At 45.2% G+C, this 18,983-nt stretch overlaps 2 protein-coding genes across 11 annotated transcripts in view; one reads left to right on the plus strand and one right to left on the minus strand.

Moving 5' to 3' along the window:
* The window catches only part of TERT (telomerase reverse transcriptase), a 96,523-nt gene that overhangs the window by 7,622 nt on the left and 69,918 nt on the right, over positions 1 to 18,983 (minus strand). For 2 of the 6 annotated variants that reach the window (XR_014513345.1, XM_083449299.1), the window contains one exon: positions 16,913 to 17,523. The exons of 3 other annotated variants lie outside the window; for them this stretch is intronic. The gene's annotated coding sequence lies outside the window, so the exon portion shown is untranslated. Of the gene's footprint in view, positions 1 to 16,912; positions 18,024 to 18,983 lie in introns of those variants that run through there. One more of the 6 variants, XR_014513346.1, reaches the window with a different exon arrangement.
* On the plus strand, positions 122 to 18,714 carry LOC310681490 (uncharacterized protein). Of its 5 annotated transcripts, none has more exons than XM_083449306.1 (13): positions 122 to 1,909; positions 3,962 to 4,102; positions 4,892 to 5,029; positions 7,060 to 7,241; positions 7,617 to 7,727; positions 8,465 to 8,577; positions 10,037 to 10,165; positions 10,527 to 10,677; positions 12,146 to 12,350; positions 13,072 to 13,231; positions 15,953 to 16,109; positions 18,131 to 18,419; positions 18,466 to 18,714. In XM_083449306.1, exons 1-13 carry the CDS (start codon positions 226 to 228, stop codon positions 18,600 to 18,602), a joined length of 3,597 nt encoding a protein of 1,198 aa, XP_083305432.1. In that variant the 5' UTR covers positions 122 to 225; the 3' UTR covers positions 18,603 to 18,714. The 5 variants fall into 5 exon arrangements, with proteins under 5 accessions (XP_083305432.1, XP_083305435.1, XP_083305434.1 ...); XM_083449309.1 differs by having other exon boundaries at positions 18,131 to 18,400; positions 18,518 to 18,714; XM_083449308.1 differs by having other exon boundaries at positions 18,131 to 18,392; positions 18,510 to 18,714.

The following is an 18,983-nucleotide window of genomic DNA, read 5'->3' on the forward strand; positions in this document are numbered from 1 at the left end:
CTCATCTCAACTCTGTAATTTGTGTGGCTGTAGGTTGCTAGGTTGTTTTATCTGGATTCTTTGGTGTGATGTCGCAGATGGAAGTTCTATCCATTGTTCAGAATACCTCTGCTGTTGCTCCCCCCCCCCCCCCGCTACTTACTTGGTGAGTGAGGTGGTTCAGTTGCCTGGCTGCTGCTAATATTGGAGAAATATGTGGTGAAAGGAAAAAAAGAGGTTGTAAAGATGGCAACTGAGAAACCCAAAGGCAGCGTTGAAGAGTATAAAGTAAAGAAGGAAATTGATGAACCTGAAGGCAGTGTTGAAGAACATAAAGCAAAGATGGCAACTGATGAGCCTGAAGGTGGCGCTGAAGAACATAAAGTAAAGATGTCAACTGATGAGCCTGAAGGCGGCGTTGAAGTGGATAAAGTAAAGAAAACAACTGATGAACCTGAAGGCGGCGTTGAAGAACATAAAGTAAAGATGGCAACTGATGAACCTGAAGGCGGTGTGGAAGAGGATAAAGTAAAGACGGCAACTGATGAACCTGAAGGCGGCGTTGAAGAGGATAAAGTAAAGACGGCAACTGATGAACCTGAAGGCGGCGTTGAAGAGGATAAAGTAAAGACGGCAACTGATGAACCTGAAGGCGGCGTGGAAGAGGATAAAGTAAAGAAGGCAACTGATGAACCTGAAGGCGGCGTTGAAGAGGATAAAGTAAAGAAGGCAACTGATGAACCTGAAGGCGGCGTTGAAGAGGATAAAGTAAAGAAGGCAACTGATGAACCTGAAGGCGGCGTTGAAGAGGATAAAGTAAAGAAGGCAACTGATGAACCTGAAGGTGGTGTTGAAGAGGATAAAGCAAAGAAGGAAATTGATGAACCTGAAGGCGGTGTTGAAGAGGATAAAGCAAAGAAGGAAATTGATGAACCTGAAGGCGGCGTTGAAGAGGATAAAGTAAAGAAAGCAACTGATGAACCTGAAGGCGGCGTTGAAGAGGATAAAGTAAAGAAAGCAACTGATGAACCTGAAGGCGGCGTTGAAGAGGATAAAGCAAAGAACGCAACTGATGAACCTGAAGGCGGCGTTGAAGAGGATAAAGCAAAGAAGGAAATTGATGAACCTGAAGGCGGCGTTGAAGAGGATAAAGCAAAGAAGGCAACTGATGAACCTGAAGGCGGCATTGAAGAACATAAAGCAAAGATGGCAACTGATGAACCTGAAGGCGGCGTTGAATACGATAAAGTAAAGAAAGCAACTGATGAACCTGAAAGTGGCGTTGAAGAGGATAAAGCAAAGAAGGCAACTGATGAACCTGAAGGCGGCGTTGAAGAGGATAAAGCAAAGAAGGCAACTGATGAACCTGAAGGCGGCGTTGAAGAGGATAAAGCAAAGAAGGCAACTGATGAACCTGAAGGCGGCGTTGAAGAGGATAAAGCAAAGAAGGAAATTGATGAACCTGAAGGAGGCGAAGAGGATAAAGTAAAGAAGGCAACTGATGAACCTGAAGGCGGTGTTGAAGAACATAAAGCAAAGATGGCAACTGATGAACCTGAAGGCGGCGTTGAAGACGATAAAGTAAAGAAAGCAACTGATGAACCTGAAGGTGGCGTTGAAGAGTCTAAAGTAAAGAAGACAACTGATGAACCTGAAGGCGGCGTTGAAGAGGATAAAGTAAAGATGGCAACTGATGAACCTGAAGGCGGCGTTGAAGAGTATCAATTAAAGCCTGCAACTGATGAACCTGAAGGCGGCGTTGAAGAGTATAAAATAAAGATGGAAACTGATGAATCTGAAGGCAGCGATGAAGAGTACATAAGGCCCAAGTGGGATAGTAAATTCCAGTACCTTTTAAGCTGTGCTGGATTTGTTGTGGGTCTTGGAAATGTGTGGCGTTTTCCATACTTGTGCCAAACCTATGGAGGAGGTAAGAGAAAACCCACCTTTTAATTGATTAGTTGCATGATTGTTCAGACTAAACTATGACAAGCTCCTCTTGTTCTAAAATAATATGTGTTTGGGGTGTGCCACATCCCTCTAATCTCTGGATCCAGCAACTGTTAAAATTTAATCAGTGCTTTTAATTCTTGGAATAGCCAGGCTAGCCTCCCAGTGAGGTGTTAGCCTGGGTGGTGAGCCATTAAGGGAGATGAAGGGGCTCTATGCGAGATGGCAAAAAAAGCCAGAGGTGGGAACAAAGGTGGCCTAAAATGGCTCTGCAGAGGTAGCTGCAAAGCTACTTAAATGTCTCGACTCTCCACCTGATGGCCTCATCTGTGGCAGATGACAGCTAGAAGAAGGAGACTATCACAGGTTCTGTAAAAGGGAGGGGTCCTTTTTATTTTTGGTTTGAGAAATTAATTGCTAAATAAAATAAAAAATAATGCTATTTACATCCTCCTCTTCCTTCTGATTGACAGATGGCTATGTGCACAGAGCAAAACAACAACACAAGAGTCATTGGGAAAGATATGTCCCTAATTTTTCTGTTAAATTCAATGCCTCACTGCAATTCTGATTGGCATACAGAGCTTAATAGTATCACTGAATGACTTACAACCCAAGCTTTAAGTCTTGTTGGAATTGTTATCTATTGTTACTGATTGATTTGGTTTCACTGCATGGATTTAGTGTCTGAGTCATTTACTTTCTCTGACTAAATGGACATGGATTTTTTAAAATGTTTTTTTTTTTCTATTGGCAAGAAATAGTCTTGCTTCTAGGCAACTGTGACAATAAGAGTTCTTCAAATGCTTCTGTGCTTTGACTCTTAACACTGATAAATGATTTTAAAATGTGTATTATTCCTTGTTGAAAAGTGAAGAGATTAGAAACAAGCTACTTTGTCCAAGATCAACTTCCTTTGCAGGATCATTCCTGGTTGTAACTTTTTGCCAATCTCTTCTTCTTCTCAAGGAAAGCAGATAATTTAGACCTAAGAATGTAGACCAAGGGAGCTATGAACACCTGAGCTGACGCTAGCTGATTCCCCTCAAAGTTGATTCTCCCCGCCTCCTACATTCCAGAATTTTTTTTAAAAAATGAAAAAAACCCTAAAATGTAAGTGCAAAAACAGCAGCAAGGAACTCTCAATCAATGAAGCAGCAATTTTTTCATTACTTTCACCTTCTACATCTCTCACAGCAGGTCTAATTTATGCAGTTTAATCCCCACCAATTAGATGCACTTTCAATGCATGCCACAGTAAAAAAACCACAAAACCCCCCTCTAACAATTAGTTGTATATTATTGCCTTTTTGCACAGACCTAAGCAGGAGGACATGATTAGCTCTCTCCACAACACCTCCCTGCCCCTCATATTGTTTGCATGGTGGCAGGGGCAGTCCTGATTTGAATCTGATATCAACATCACAGCTTCCTCAATGGAGGAAGTTAATGATCGTTAGCTGTAGAACCCTTGTCCCTTCATGGAAAAATTCTCAAGAGCCACAACTGGGTGCCATAGCAGTTAAGGTAGTGCCCCCAGGTTTTCTTACCCCCAGTTTATCACCATATGGGGGGGGGGAATCCTCTCTAGATCAACTGCTACAGCTTTTTTGCTTTACTTAATAATTATTTTATGTACAACATACGTACCTAACAGATGCTGCTGGTATGAAGATAATGCTAGTAGAAAGTTAGAGGTGGAGGAGGGCATGAGCAGTGGCATAGTGTGTGGGGGCCAAGGGGTAGAATTCTGAGGGGGCACAACCAGGCACCCCCCCCCCAGGCATTGGCTTCCCCACCCTGGTGAAGGATGCAAAGCAGTCCAGGCCCATGGAGCACAGGGAGGGGACAAGGGGCATCCCCAGTGTGGCCTGGCCTGGCCAGACATGCCCCTGCAGGCAGCTGGCACAGCAAGGCCCCACTTGGCTGGAGATGTTCTCCGCCAGTGTCAGGGGCTTGTCTGCACTGGGCACCAGCAACCCACTCTGTGCCACTGTTATGAGCTAACTGTGCTTGGAAATTGTGTTTCTAGGAGCATTCCTGATTCCATACATGGTCGCGTTTTTGTTGGAAGGCACCCCTATATTTTTTCTTGAATTAGCTGTAGGGCAACGCATGAAAAAAGGCAACATTGAAGTCTGGTGGAACATCTCACCTTACCTGGGAGGACTGGGTAGGTTTCTGCAACTGCCTTTACTTGTGACTATACAATCTTCTAATCGTTGCGCCTTCCTGGAAATGCATGGGCTCCATGAGGCTGTAATAGCAAACCCATTAGTCGTAGGGTAAAAGATAAAGGACCCCTGGACAGTTAAGTCCGGTCAAAGGCGACTATGGGGTTGCAGTGCTCATCTCGCTTTCAGGCTGAGGGAACCAGTGTTTGTCCTCAAACAGCTTTCTCGGTCATGTGGCCAGCAGGACTAAACCGCTTCTGGCGCAACAGAACACTGTGACAGAAACCAGAGCGCACAGAAACACCGTTTACCTTCCCGCCACAGTGATAACTATTTATCTACTTGCACTGGTGTGCTTTTGAACTGCTACGTTGGCAGGAGCAGGGACAGAGCAATGGGAGCTCACCCCGTCTTAGGGATTTGAACCACTGACCTTCTGATCGGCAAGCCCAAGAGGCTCAGTGGTTTAGACCACAGCGCTACCCGCATCACAGTAGTAGTAAACTCAGGCAGTTACATGCCTATCTGTGTGGAAGATAAACAGAGCCACTCAGGGGCAACCTGTGTGATTTCACCACCTGAGGCAAAATGGGAATTGCTCCCCCCCCCCGCCCCACTGCTTAGTTTGTTAGCACCAACATTTAATTCACAGAGCAATATTGTTTTCCAGACTGCCAGAGTTCAGGTAGTAATTGGATTTGATCTTTCCATTGTGTGAATCAATATGTATGTTAAAAAGCAATTTTCTTTGTTCATGCCAAATCTGAGTGTGCTTGTATATTCCACAGGTTACTCTTCCGTGATAGTGTGCTTCCTAGTGGTTCTATATTACAATATGCTTATGGCCTGGATTTTGTGGTATCTTATAAACTCTTTCCGAAACCCGTTACCTTGGAATTCCTGCCCAACAGATACCAGCAAACCAGGTGAGTTCCCAAGTCTCTTGCTGCTTTCTGTTATTAGTATCTGCTTTTCTATGTATCCTTCAATCACTGCATTAAATTGTTTGTCCAACTCTGTCACAGTCAGCAACTGTCAGACCCAGGTGTGTTCCTGCCATGCCTGTTTTGGCCCTAGCCACAGATTGGGATAAGCAAGGTCTAGACACAAAGCCCTACAGGTGCCCATTTTTTCTGTGTAGGCTATGCACACATTATCAGCTGTGTCTGTGTGTCAGGTTGCATTTGTGCACACCAGAGACGGGATGGGGATGTTTGTACCCAATGTGCATTACTTGCTTCATTTCCCCTCCCGCTTGCAATCCTCCCATTTACCGTTCATGGTGCTATCATCTGTGCATACGCTGATACACACCTCAGCTGAACTGCACATCAAATGTGGCTTAAGAATTCTTTTTGGGTTGAAGCTGGTTTGATGGAAAACACACACACTAGCAGCATTTATCAAAAATCTCCAGGCTAGCTCTACATCTTTGGTAATGTTGTATGTCTCTGGATTCAAAATCCACCATTGGGAGCGCACTAGAGCAAGAGTAAATGGTAATGTGTACAAAGCTTGGATGCAATTCTTCTCTTCTCCTCTTGCATAAAAAAGCACAGATGAGAAGGGGGGGGGGGTTTAGCTCCCCCTCCTACCCAGATGCTCTGCACTTTAAATTGACCTCTCCCCCCCCCCCAGCCCTGCTCTTCAGAGCAAGACTCACCTAGTTAGGCTGTGTCCTCATGAACATGTGTCTGCAGTTGCATCCTGTGAACATGCACCCCAAATCTTACAGCTCCAAAAGGACAGAATTACAGAGAAAGCAGCACTTGTAAGTTGTACCAAAAGGGAATAGGATATGAACTGAGAGAAGCACTTGGTAATGCAGCAGAGGTAGAATAATAATAATATTTTTATTTATACCCTGCCCATCTGAAAGAAGCAGCAGTAAGTTCATTTTTAGGGCATAGCTTAGTTTAAGAATGGTTTAAAGTGCTGTGTAGATGGGGCCAATAGCTTAAAGCAGGTGTGGTGGATCTTCACGCTCTCCAGCAGTTACTGCACTACGACTCCCATGATCCCTGGCCATAGGCCATGCTTGCTAGGGCTGATGGGAGATGTAGTTCAACGACAGCTGGAAGTCCAAAGGTTCCCCACTCCTGGCTAGTTTACTAGTTATGCCAAAGCAAGAGCTTCCTGTGCAGAGAGAACTGATGCCTGAAGAAAGGCCCCATTCCTGCCCCTTCCCCTTCATGGAATAGCTTTGAGAGGATAAGGCACATATCCATTCACCCGGGGCTGTGCCTGGTTGCATCCCTAACACAAATATATGTAGGGCTGGAGAGTTTTGTTCCAGGCTTGGTCTGGAAGAGTTGAGGTGAAGCATCTCCTCTTGATGTCATTCTTTTGGGAAGCCCTGTTTGTCAATCAAGAGGAGGCTATTCCCCAAACTAAACAATGCCTCAGTCTAGAACTCCAGAGGAGAGGGGTTTATGGTAGGTTTACATTTTTGTTAACAACAAAACAAACATGGAATGGAGTTTTTAAAATGTAGTGGCGCTGTGGGTTAAACCAGGGCCTAGGACTTGCTGATCAGAAGGTCGCGGTTGAAATCGCCACGACGGAGTGAGCTCCCGTTGCTCGGTCCCTGCTCCTGCCAACCTAGCAGTTCAAAAGCACGTCAAAGTGCAAGTAGCTAAATAGGTACTGCTCCGGTGGGAAGGTAAACGGCGTTTCCGTGCGCTGCTTTGGTTCGCCAGAAGCAGCTTAGTCATGCTCGCCACATGATCCGGAAGCTGTATGCCAGCTCCCTCGGCCAATAAGGCGAGATGAGCGCCGCAACCCCAGAGTCGGCCACAACTGGACCTAATGGTCAGGGGTCCCTTTACCTTTATACCATCTGCACGCTCAATTGGTGCAGAATGGGACAACTGCATATTCCTGACCGTCAGGATCCTTTCCAACTCTTCTATGATTCTATCTGTTTTGATAACGCCTTCTGTGCTTGTTATTTCAGAACTTATTGAAGAATGTAACAAAAGCACACCTACCAATTATTTCTGGTATAGGTACACTTTAAACATAAGCACGGATATTACAAACAGTGGTCCGCTTCAGTGGTGGCTGGTTTTATGTTTGGCAGCCTGCTGGTTAATTGTGTTCGTTTGTACAGTACGAGGAATTGAATCGACTGGAAAGGTGAGCAGGGATTATTACCAGTCACCTGTATTTCACTGACCTGGTCCTTACTGAGGTAGTAAAGCCATCTTTAGACCGCACCATGTGAGACAGAAGGCAGCTCACATGAATGAATGTTCTATCATATTTTTTAAAAGGCACCTGCCCATTGAAAACTAATGCGTCTGGGAGGAAGCTAGGTTAGAATCCATATGCAGGAGGTGTTTTTTTTTTGCATGTATTTGATTATCTTATTACCTGCCTATAGTCAGAAATGGTACAGTCCAGACAGAAAATAGAATATTATCTATCTTAAGTGCTCATATATTTCATGGTGTTGCCTTCACCTGTTCCTGACACTCACTTTTTTCTTCTCTGCTTTGTTCCTCCTCTTAGGCAATGTATGTTACAACTACATTTCCTTACCTAATTCTAACATTATTCCTTCTTTATGGAATGACTCTCCCAGGAGCCTTTCACGGATTACTCTATTTCATGACTCCTAATGCAAGTATTTATTCAATTGATCCTTGGTGTTCCAGATGATGTACAGAAACTCTGACTTGGTCTTTTAGAGGTGGCTTTGAACTTTGAACCTTCCTCCATGCTGCTTCTTTGTTTACCACTTAATACTAGTTGGGATCCACACATATTCTGGCAATTGTACTTTGTTAACTCCCTCTGGAATCTATGAAGAACAGAAACGTGTGTAAAAATGCCCTTTTCTAAAATTCACGAATATAGGCAACCCTGGGTCAAATCTTATTTTTCAGCAGACAGGGCAGAACTACACTTCATTGTGCAAGCATGGGGTGTCCCAGTTCTGTATTTGAGGAAGCCAGTGGGCAGGTCATTAATCCTCCCTATGCCCACCAATTCTTCCCTACAAATGCTCCCCTGGGCTGCTTTTTCTTTCTCCGTCTGGCAGGGTTCAAGACTGGAAGATGCGCAAGTGAAGGTAAAAGCACTCTAGTGAGCATTTGTAAGGGACTATCGCCAAGCATGGAAAGAGTTAAGCGCTCTCTCCTACACACTGATTTCCCCCCTCCAACAAGCCCCCAGCAGGCAGTTTGTGAAACACTTGTTTGCCAGTATAATGCATTGTTCTGTTCTGAATTTGTTGAATTCAGAAAACACACTAATTTTCCACTGCTTGCCAGGAAGGCCTGTATCAGTGAAATATACACAGGAATTATGAGACTAATAATGTGTTTAGCCCTGAGCTCTCTCTGTCTCTCTCACAGCTCAAGAAGATCAACAATCCACGTGCCTGGCTTGATGCAGCCACCCAGATCTTTTCCTCTCTTTCTTTAGGATGTGGGGGACTCATAGCATATTCAAGCTACAACCCGCCAAAGTAGGTATAATCTTGCAGTTTTGTTAGCTTTCGCTCACAATGTGGAGGGGAGTTGTTTGACGCAGTCAAATTGACTTCTGTCAGATAGCGCCTCAGTGATCTCTGGAGACAAGACTCAATTCATTCAGCCCACACTGGAGCCCAGGAAAAGCCGTTGGCTCTGTTCTCTTGATGTTTCCCTGTCTGAGTCCCAAAGATGCCCTTTATTGTTCTTTCTGCAATGTCAGATTTGGGCAGATGCCCCAATACACAGGCTGTCGCATACGCATGTCTGCCTGTGAAGATCTTCACATCATCTGCAGGAAGGATGGGAGTGAATGTGGAAGTGGGAAAAGTTCAGCTAAGTTTGAGATGCAATACTTTATGATGAATGAGTCCCACTGAAGTCAGCTGCAGAGCCCTGACTTGAGACCCCACAGCCACCCCCTCGTTGGAAATAACTCACACAAGGATACGGATATTAGGTTTATGTTATTGGGCAAATTTTGGCCACAACTCTATTGAAATTACAGAATGTGAGCGGTATTAGCATAGGCATTGATTGGACCTGACTATATATGACTCCTGCCCATTGTGCAGGAAGTCCAGTAAGGGTAAGCCACCGGTAGGGGGAGCCCTGTCGATGCGAACCAACTCAAGCTCACCCTGGTGTTCCCATCGGGAACTAGATCAACACCCCCGGGTTCCCTTAATGGAATACCCTTAAGCATGGAGGGGCAGGTGATGGCCACACCTCCCCTCCCCCACACAAGGTCAAACAATGCTTAACTGCAACCCTAACTAAGTAGTGACGATTGCTACGAGGTAGGCGAAAACCAAGTGGCCAGTGCCAATTTGCCAAGTGGAAAAATTCCTACCAGGCCCCTCGGACAACCAAGGCGACCAATCAAAGTCCATAGCAAGGCCATAGCCTAACCTGCAAAATAGGGAGGGAGGGCGGGTGATTGAGGAAGCGAGCCAAAGAGGAAGTCCTCTGGCTCGCTCCTCCGTTTAAACGGCCCCGGCCACGCCCCCTGGCCAGCAGGGGTTGGCTGGCCGGGCTCTGACATGGCTGGGATCCCCCAGGCAACGGGGGATAAAGTCCCCCGCCCCCGGTGGGGAGTGGGTGGCCACGCGGCCACGCTGGGAAGTGGAGCAGATTTATGATTAATGAGTCCCACTGAAGTCAGCTGCAGAGCGCTGACTTGAGAGTTTTTATTTTTGATCAGAAGGCAAGTGACTGAGGCGGCTGCATGTTCTCAATATAGCTTTACTCCATAAAGTTCCTGTGAGTATAAAACAGCATCATGCCATCTGTCTACTATTGCTATTTTTTACTGTTCTGGGATTGAAAATATTCAGTGAAGAGTAGATTACAAGTACTTCAAATAAAACAATAAATGTATAACATTAGAAGTTACAGCCTCGGTGCTGGCCTTTGTAACATTTAATCGGGTTGTTATGTACTTGTTTTTCCTAGTAATGACTGTGAACTGGATGCTGTCATGATAGCAGTAATAAACTCTTTGACTTCTTTGTTTGCGTCAGTCCCAGTTTTTTCAATTCTGGGGTTCAAAGCAACAATGGCCTATGAAGAATGTTTGGAAAGGTGAGCCATTCAAGTTTCACAGTTAGGAACCAATTTAAGGTGTTGGTCCAAGCCCTCTGTTCACAATTTGTTTTGTTTTTCATTGTCTAGAATTTAGTGTCATTTCTCCCCCCCCCCTTTAAATCAGTTTAGGGGACCCCAGAGGGCAGAATTAAAATAAGATTGTAGCATAGAACACAAAGTATACAATCCTGCATGTTCCATGTGCATAATCATTAATTGAGGTATACAGGCAACTTCCTTTTTGTGTGGGGTTGTGTTCTGTCCCTGGCCTGCCCCTATTTGAAGCAAATTGCTGTTGTTTTTCTTAGGGACTGTGGCAATGCAAATAATTCGTACCATTCCTGACTTTGCTTGACAGAAATGTTAAATACATCACCAAGGCATTCAGGAACGAAAGCATCACTGTAGACAGCGGCGCATTTTGGCTCAGTTATTTGAACGGAACGGATATCAATAAACTTCCATCTCTCAACCTGGCAAATTGTGATCTCGATTATTTCCTTGATCAGGTATCGTACTCCATTACAAAATGATCCAGTTGTAAAAGTACAGTATGCACTGATTTTGTAGTCGCCCAAACAACGCCACTTGCTGGGGCTATTGCCACAGACACGGCATTAGTTCCTGATGGCATTCATATGCTCTTTTTCTGCCAAGGCACCTATTTTGCGGTTTTTGCCATGACAGGTAGTGCATTGAGTAGAGACCAGTAGGGTGGTAGAAGTGGGGCTAGGTTGCTCTCCCAGCTTCCCAACAGTGCACATTGTCATTGCTTATGGAGCAGGACAAGGCGAGGGTGGCTGCTGCGGCAGAGCCAACCCGCTGCTCCTGTTGCAGCATGTGCACCATGCCAACCTCCCTGCCGCCTTGCTCCTCTCCTTCACATTGGCATGTGGTATTTTGGGAAGCCAGGCGAGCAATGCAACCTCACCTGAGAGGAAGCGATGACAGACAATACTGACTGTGTCAACAGCTTTGTTATGAATGAATGGAGCTTCCTTCTCTGGTCACATTCCATGAAGGTTTCTGCAGCTTCCACTGCATTTTTCTGTAGTTTCTCTGCTGGACCTCTGCCATGCTGCAAGGGGGTCACAGGCCTGACTCTTCAGCTACCGTTGATGTGATGACCCAGGCAGGAAATTCTTCCAGAAGAGGTCTTTGGTTTCATACAAGCAGCTCTGTCTCTGGTAAACAAGCTTGTTACTCTGCCCATATGTATGAGTGCACAGAGACCACAAGTTGTTTGCCTGGTTATCTCCGAAAAAACACAATCTACCTTCCCCCCTACAACTACTGTTACTGGGGTGTTCCATGGCCACTTTTTTAGCCACAAATACTTGCACACAGAAGATGGGGCTCAGGGTACCCACCAGAACTCTAGTCCAGCTTGATAAATTTCCCCTTATAATTCTGCAGAGACACACACAAACCATACCTGTGTCTGCACGTATGAGCACTAAAAGAACCACAGAAAGCAACCTGTGAGCTTAGGTGGCTGCTTTTATTATTATTTTATTACCATTCCTTCACCCTTAGATCCCAGGGCAAGTGACAACAATTTAAAATGCAACACTAAAAACAGATTACGGCAACTTAATACCACTGCGCTGCTCTGGTTCACCAGAGGTGGCTTAGTCCTGCTGGCCACAAGACCCGGAAGCTGTACGCCAGCTCCCTCGGCCAATAAAGCGAGATGAGCGCCACAACCCCAGAGTCGGCCACGACTGGACCTAATGGTCAGGGGTCCCTTTACCTTTATGGTGAGTCCTAAAAATGCACATCTCAGGTGTTGAAGGTCAAGGTCAAGAGGGTTTTTTGTTTCACCCACCCCAATATGAACTTGTCATTGGTAATGGCTGTATGTTATTCCAGATGATGGCTAAATGTTGAGTAATGCAACATTTTGCCTCTGCATTAGAATAAATGACACTCAGAAATCAATCTGACAGTTTTTACCATTGTTTGTGAATTTTGCAGAGTGTTTCTGGAACCGGCTTGGCCTTTATTGTGTTCACTGAAATCGTCGTTAAGATGCCTGGATCAAACACTTGGGCGGTTATGTATTTTCTTATGCTGTTCAGTCTTGGTATATCTTCCAGTTTTGGACTCATTCAAAGTATCTTGACGCCTCTCACAGAATCTCGCATTGTGTCTAGATACATATACAAGGAGGCTATATGTGGTAAGGCATCTTCCTCAAATCCTTTTCTTTGCTGATAACAATGCTCAAGAGTAATACGGTGCTTTACTCGGTTCAAAGTGCTTCACCTACATTATTTCAGCAATCAAAAACAACAACAGCTTAACATTATCTCTGTATTGCAGGTTGGGGCTGAGATAGGGTTCGTGGGCAAGACAGTATTTCGATGGGGGAATATCCTGGCTCATTTCTCATTCTTATAGTTGCTACTGTTGTTTCAAGATACATTCTTTCCAGTTTCATTAACCTCCCCAGGGAGGTTTGGCTGCCACCTTCATTATACATCTTTAGGAGCCAGGCAAAAAAAGTTCCTCTTCAACCAGATCTTGGGCTAATTCAATGGCCTTTTAAATGTGTTTGTGTGAGCGGGGGTGATTGTTTCATTTTTGTTCTATTTATTTTGTGCTTTTATCCTGTATTTTTATCTTGTGAACTGCCCTGATATCTCTGAAGGGCACTATATAAATTAATAAACAGTAATAACAACAATAACAATAACCTGGTGAGCAGAAACAGTACAGTCTTAATGATGCCACATTGCACCCATTAACCATTAAGGATAGGTGAGTGGCAAAACTTGGGTGTTTGGCAAGAACGGAACAGACGTGTTGGGATTGATTATAAACACACATGTAAACACCAATGGTTAGGTTTTCTTTTATTTCATTTGTGTTAATTGACTAATGAATGTTGTTGTCTGTAGGTTTAATATGCCTTACTGCCTTTCTGCTGGGCCTGCTTTTTGCTCTGAGATCAGGAAACTACTGGCTTGAGATGTTTGATGCCTATGCGGGGACCTTGCCTTTGCTCGTCATCACTTTCTTTGAACTGATCGGTGTTGTATTTTTTTATGGAATAAAAAGGTATGGCTATGTTTCTTCGCATATTTATCTGGATAAGCCCTTAGGTGCACAAGCAACTCAAGGCAGATGAACACGTGAGGCTGTATTCATAAGTAAGCAGTTCTGTTAAGAAATGAACACACTATGGAGAAACTAGGTGGTTCAATAGAACTACTGATTCAGCATAACCCAGTGAAACTTAACTGCAGATTTGTTTAGACAAATTCTGCAATGCCTTAAAACTCTCAGCAAAATTAGCCTAATCCACCTACATCTTGTAATGCAAATCAGGATTTTTTAGTGATGGAGTGCCTTGCCCCCTCCCAACCCCCCCAACCCCACCCCCAGCCTGCTCTCCCACTTACATGGAAACTAAATGTAATGCTTGAAGAGGGTTTACAAGGTAAACTGGTGTCTAATCTGGACTGCTTCAGACTTCTTTAGTGAGTTGTGTTTCAAAACTGAATACTCATCCATGGGGGGAGCCGTTATGTTTAATATGAGGGGCATTCAGTCTGAAGAGGTACCGTTGCCAACAGCCATTGCTATTTGAAGTGGTATGGCCCAGGACCCAGATTTACCAGCCCCCCTCATCATAGGGATCATCAGAACCAAGCCCATTGATAAGCTGGTGAGGTGTGACACTTCCATTTCCCTCCTTTATCCTGTGAAAACAACATTCTAAGCAACAAACCTTTATTTAGTCTATTTATTTAGAAAAGCATTTTTGTACTGCCAAATAAAACACTGGGGTGATGCACAGCATAAAATACAATTACAAGCAGTACCAATAATTATGGAAGTGGCTGGCTAATCAAAACATTAAAAAGCAATGAAGGCCTGATATTTAAGAGAGGCAGGAAAGTCAAAAGTGAGGGTGTCTGCCAGATCTCTTACTGGCCTAGGTGCAGCAAGAGATACCTGGTTATTGTAAGAATAATAATAATAATAAATTTTATTTATATCTCGCCCTCCCCAGCCAAAGCCGGGCTCAGGGCGGCTAACAACAATCAAATAATCAAACAATCAAATAATCAAACATTCTAAAAACATTTCATTATAAAATTAATTAAAATCAAATTGATGGCAACCGTTAAGCAAAATTCTGTGCAGGTTGCCAGAGGAGGGAGTCAGGCTGCGCCCTGACCAAAGGCCTGGTGGAACAACTCTGTCTTGCAGGCCCTGCGGAAAGATGTCAGGTCCCGCAGGGCCCTAATCTCTTGTGACAGAGCGTTCCACCAGATTGGAGCCGCAGCCGAGAAAGCCCTGGCTCTAGTTAAGGCCAGCCTAACCTCTCTGTGGCCTGGGACCTTCAGAATGTTTTTATTTGCAGAACGTAGGTTCCTCTGTGGGGCATACCAGGAGAGGCAGTCCCGTAGGTACGAGGGTCCTAGGCCGTATAGGGCTTTAAAGGTTAAAACCAGCACCTTAAACCTGATCCTGTACTCCACCGGGAGCCAGTGCAGTTGGTATAGTACCGGATGAATGTGATCTCGCAGCGAAGACCCCATAAGGAGTCTCGCCGTGGCATTCTGCACCCGCTGGAGTTTCTGGGTCAGTCTCAAGGGCAGCCCCACGTAGAGCGAGTTACAATAATCCAGTCTGGAGGTGACCGTCGCGTGGATCACAGTGGCTAGGTCAGGGCGAGAGAGATAAGGGGCCAACTTTGTTATAGCTGTAATCTGCGCCTCCATAGAGAGGGAGGTATCGAAGATTACACCCAAACTCTTAACGGACGGTGCTGGCACTAATTGCACCCCCGCAAGAGATGGGAGTTGCCCCCTCAATCCCATATCGCCCCGTCCCAGCCAGAGGACCTCTGTCTTCAAAGGATTTAGCTTCAACCGGCTCCCACATAACCATCCAGCCACAGCTTCCAGACATCTGGTCAGTGTGTCTGGGGCCGAGTCAGGATGGCCATCCATCAACAGATAGAGCTGGGTGTCATCGGCATACTGATGGCAACCCAGCCCAAAACTCTGGACAAGCTGGGCGAGGGGGCGCATAAAGATGTTAAAAAGCATCGGGGAGAGTATCGCACCCTGAGGCACTCCACACACCAAGGGGTGTGTTGTATTTGAAGTATAATCCCATGTCCCCCTGCTCAAAAATAAATTCCATTGCATACAGTGGGAATACGATCCCAGCTAAGGTTTGCAGCCTTATGCATAATTTGGGGATATACACCCCACGATTTGCAATAGGATAAAGGTTTCCTATCTGTTGTGTTTAATTCATTTGTGTAAAAGATCATTGGATTTTGGAGGGTGCATATGGCCTTCTTAACAGCCCAAGCAGCTGTCAGAGAGGATAGATCTCTATTTGAGGTAGTCCTTGATTTTAAAATCCCTGTGGTTTAAAAGATTAAGAACTCTAGGCAGGGAGAGCAGAGGCTTCAAAGTTTCCCACCAGCAGTTAAAGCCTGGAAAGGAGACGGAACAGGCTAGCTGGTCAGTCTTCCCCACTATGGAGACATGTAATACATTTCTATTTCAGTCACAGAAATCATTTCTAAATTAGTACATAAATGTTTTACGCCAGCCTGAATCCTCTTTTGTTTGCATTTCCCTCTTTTGAGTGATGCTTATGTAGCTGCTCTACTTGTTCCTGCATTCATCAAGTGATGAGCAGGCATGCAGTCAGAGGAGAAACAGAAGTTTAGCTGGCTTCATTTTTTAACAAGGTTGCATGCAAGTGAATTGTCCACAGATCACTCACTAAATATATCCATTTCATTAACAGATTCAGTGCAGATGTGAAAGATATGATAGGAAGACCACTAAAAGGCTATTGGAAGGCAACATGGCAATTTTTCGCCCCAGTGATAATGTTCCTAATTTTTTTGTCCTATGTACTAGTTGAGCCACCATCAAGCTACTCTACTTGGAACCCAAATTATGTAAGTTACCTTTATACAAGTCATTACTAGTCTTTCCCTAATTTGCATTCATGGGGGGGGGGGATTGAGCTCTCACTCCAATCTTGCTGCTATGAACTCCTGAATTGATAAAGATGCTCTGCTTAAGCACAGAATTCCTGGGCCATCACTGATGTTTCACTAGGGGTTACAGGGGGTCCTGCAGCTAATTAACCTCACCAGATTTTTAATGCTGAATTTTTTTAGATATGCTGTAAGCCACCCAGAGTGGGCGGGGAAACCCATTAAGATGGGTGGGGTATAAATAATAGAATTATAAATTATTAAGTATAATCAACTGAGGATGCTTTATGTTGGCCTTTTTATTTAATGTCCTGCCTCTTTTGTTTCAGCCGGACATTTAATAAATGGTTTTACATTTTGATTTTATTACTCTGCTGTAAGCTGCTCTAAGGGACGCGGGTGGCGCTGTGGGTAAAAGCCTCAGCGCCTAGGGCTTGCCGATCAAAAGGTCGGCGGTTCGAATCCCCGTGGCGGGGTGCGCTCCTGTTGTTCGGTCCCAGCGCCTGCCAACCTAGCAGTTCGAAAGCACCCCCGGGTGCAAGTAGATAAATAGGGACCGCTTACTAGCGGGAAGGTAAACGGCGTTTCCGTGTGCGGCTCTGGCTCGCCAGAGCAGCGATGTCACGCTGGCCACGTGACCCGGAAGTGTCTCCGGACAGCGCTGGCCCCCGGCCTCTTGAGTGAGATGGGCGCACAACCCTAGAGTCTGTCAAGACTGGCCCGTACGGGCAGGGGTACCTTTACCTTTACCTTTTTAAGCTGCTCTAAGAGCATTCCTGAAGAGCAACTTAAAAGCAGGTTGAATAAACAGACATCCTCTTTTCACACCAAGCCCGAGGATGCCATCAGTCATATACTACAGCCCACCAAGGGCTTGACAGTGATCCTGGCTCTTGCCATCTAGGACACCAAGCTAAAACAGGCTTTACAGAACCCTACATGCCTGCTGGGGGGTTTTCTTCTTTGTGGGGCACAGGAGGTGTGTGTCTGCTGTACCTGTAGTGAGCCAGCAAACTTGCGTATGTACCTATTGCAAGATGGTATTGCCTGGAGAAAGACAGTCAGGGTGTGTATCCACAGTAGTGGACAGAGGAGGAATGACGAATGGGGGTGGGATGCAGAAAGGAGTGCCGTAGCGCACCTGTAGCAGCAAACATGCTTTTTCTGTACAGTCACAGTAGGCGCTGTAACTCTCTAATGGTTTGACTTTACCCACAGAGGCACACTCTTCCACTTTCTCCCAAGACAGATGGATGCCATGTGGTTCCTAGCTAGTCAACCATACAGACACTGACCAGTCCCAGATCTGTCCAGCTTCATGAGTTTTCAGATGATCAGCCTTGATGATAACTGTTTGCTATCAAGTCCCAGCCTACATAAAAAAAGAGAGATTTTACCATTTCATGTGACAGGAGTGAGCATTCATAAAAAAATTGTTTTTTGTTAGATACAACACACCACTAGCACAATGGGACTTTCTTCCCCTCTCCTCCTCCCATGGCATCCCAAAATTTGCTCCAGAGCAGGCACAACCAAACTCGGCCCTCCAGATATTTTGGGACCACAATTCCCATCATCCCTGACCACTGGTCCTGTTAGCTGGGAATGATGGGAGTTGTAGTCCCAAAACATCTGGAGGGCCGAGTTTGGAGATGCCTGCTCCAGAGGGTTTGGGAAATCCCTAGAAGGTATTTAGGAGGTGCACCAGTGGAGAAGAGAACATCCCATCATGTGAGGAGACATCCTTGTGCTGATGAAGCCATAGTCTTAGCCCTACACTGCATGCAACCCTTTCCCTTTTGGAATATTGCCAACCTTTGCTTAGCTCCCACTTTGAAGTATTAACAAGCTGTAATTCCTGTTTTCACTTACCTGGGAGCAATCCCCATTTAACCTGATGGGATGTGCTTCTGAGTAAACACATAGAAGATTATGCTGTTCAGTGTGGCTTTCATGCAATACATTTGTTTCTCCCAAAGGTATATTTTCCTGCAAAAGAGTCAAAAAAGTATCCTCCCTGGGCTGTCGTCATCTCTATCATGCTGGAAAGTGTACCATGTTTGATGATCCCTTTCGGAGCCATTTACCACCTTGGGAGAATCATACTGAAAAAGAAACAGCTACAAATAATACATCCAGACACCAGCACTGGTATCCTTGGTATCACCAATAGCACCGGTAGCACTGGTATCCTTGGTATCACCAGTAGCACCGGTAGCACTGGTATCCCTGGTATCACCAGTAGCACCGGTAGCACTGGTATCCCTGGTATTACCAGTAGCACCGGTAGCACTGGTATCCCTGGTATTACTAGTAGCACCGGTAGCACTGGTATCCTTGGTATCACCAGTAGCACCGGTAGCACTGGTATCCCTGGTATCACCAATAGCACCTGATCTTAACTTTTGTTTCAGCGATCTGGTTACCCTTGTTTTCCCCATCCTATCCTGACCATTAAAAACCCCCACACATGTATCCTCAAATTTAAGGTATTTAATCAGTAAGAATGTAAGGATTTCTATGTAAAACAGTTTTCTCAATAAATGCATTTTTATATATAGCACTCAAGAATGTTCATAATACATAACACATAATTATCTTGTAAGTCTTACCACGCCAACCATATAAGGGAGGTCCACATTCTTATCCCTATATTGCAGGTGTGGGGGCTGAGACTGAAAGAAAGTGCTTTGCCTAAGGCCATCCGGTACATGAGATTTAGAAAGGGGGAAACTGCTAGGGCAGGGGTCTGCAACCCGCGGCTCCGGAGCCGCATGTGGCTCTTTTACACCTTTGCCGCAGCTCCGGGGCGGATACTAGTGAGGGGTGGAG

The sequence above is a fragment of the Podarcis tiliguerta genome (genome assembly GCF_965153285.1).
Source record: "Podarcis tiliguerta genome assembly, chromosome: 7".
NCBI lineage: Eukaryota > Metazoa > Chordata > Lepidosauria > Squamata > Lacertidae > Podarcis > Podarcis tiliguerta.

Excerpts from the sequence above, each read along its gene's own strand:
- LOC310681490 (XM_083449306.1), top strand. The coding sequence starts at position 226 with ATGGCAACTGAGAAACCCAAAGGCAGCGTTGAAGAGTATAAAGTAAAG. Across the intron at positions 7,242-7,616 it reads GAATTGAATCGACTGGAAAG|GCAATGTATGTTACAACTAC; the intron begins GTGAGCAGGGAT and ends TCCTCCTCTTAG. Across the intron at positions 18,420-18,465 it reads CGGTAGCACTGGTATCCCTG|TAGCACCGGTAGCACTGGTA; the intron begins GTATTACCAGTA and ends TGGTATTACTAG.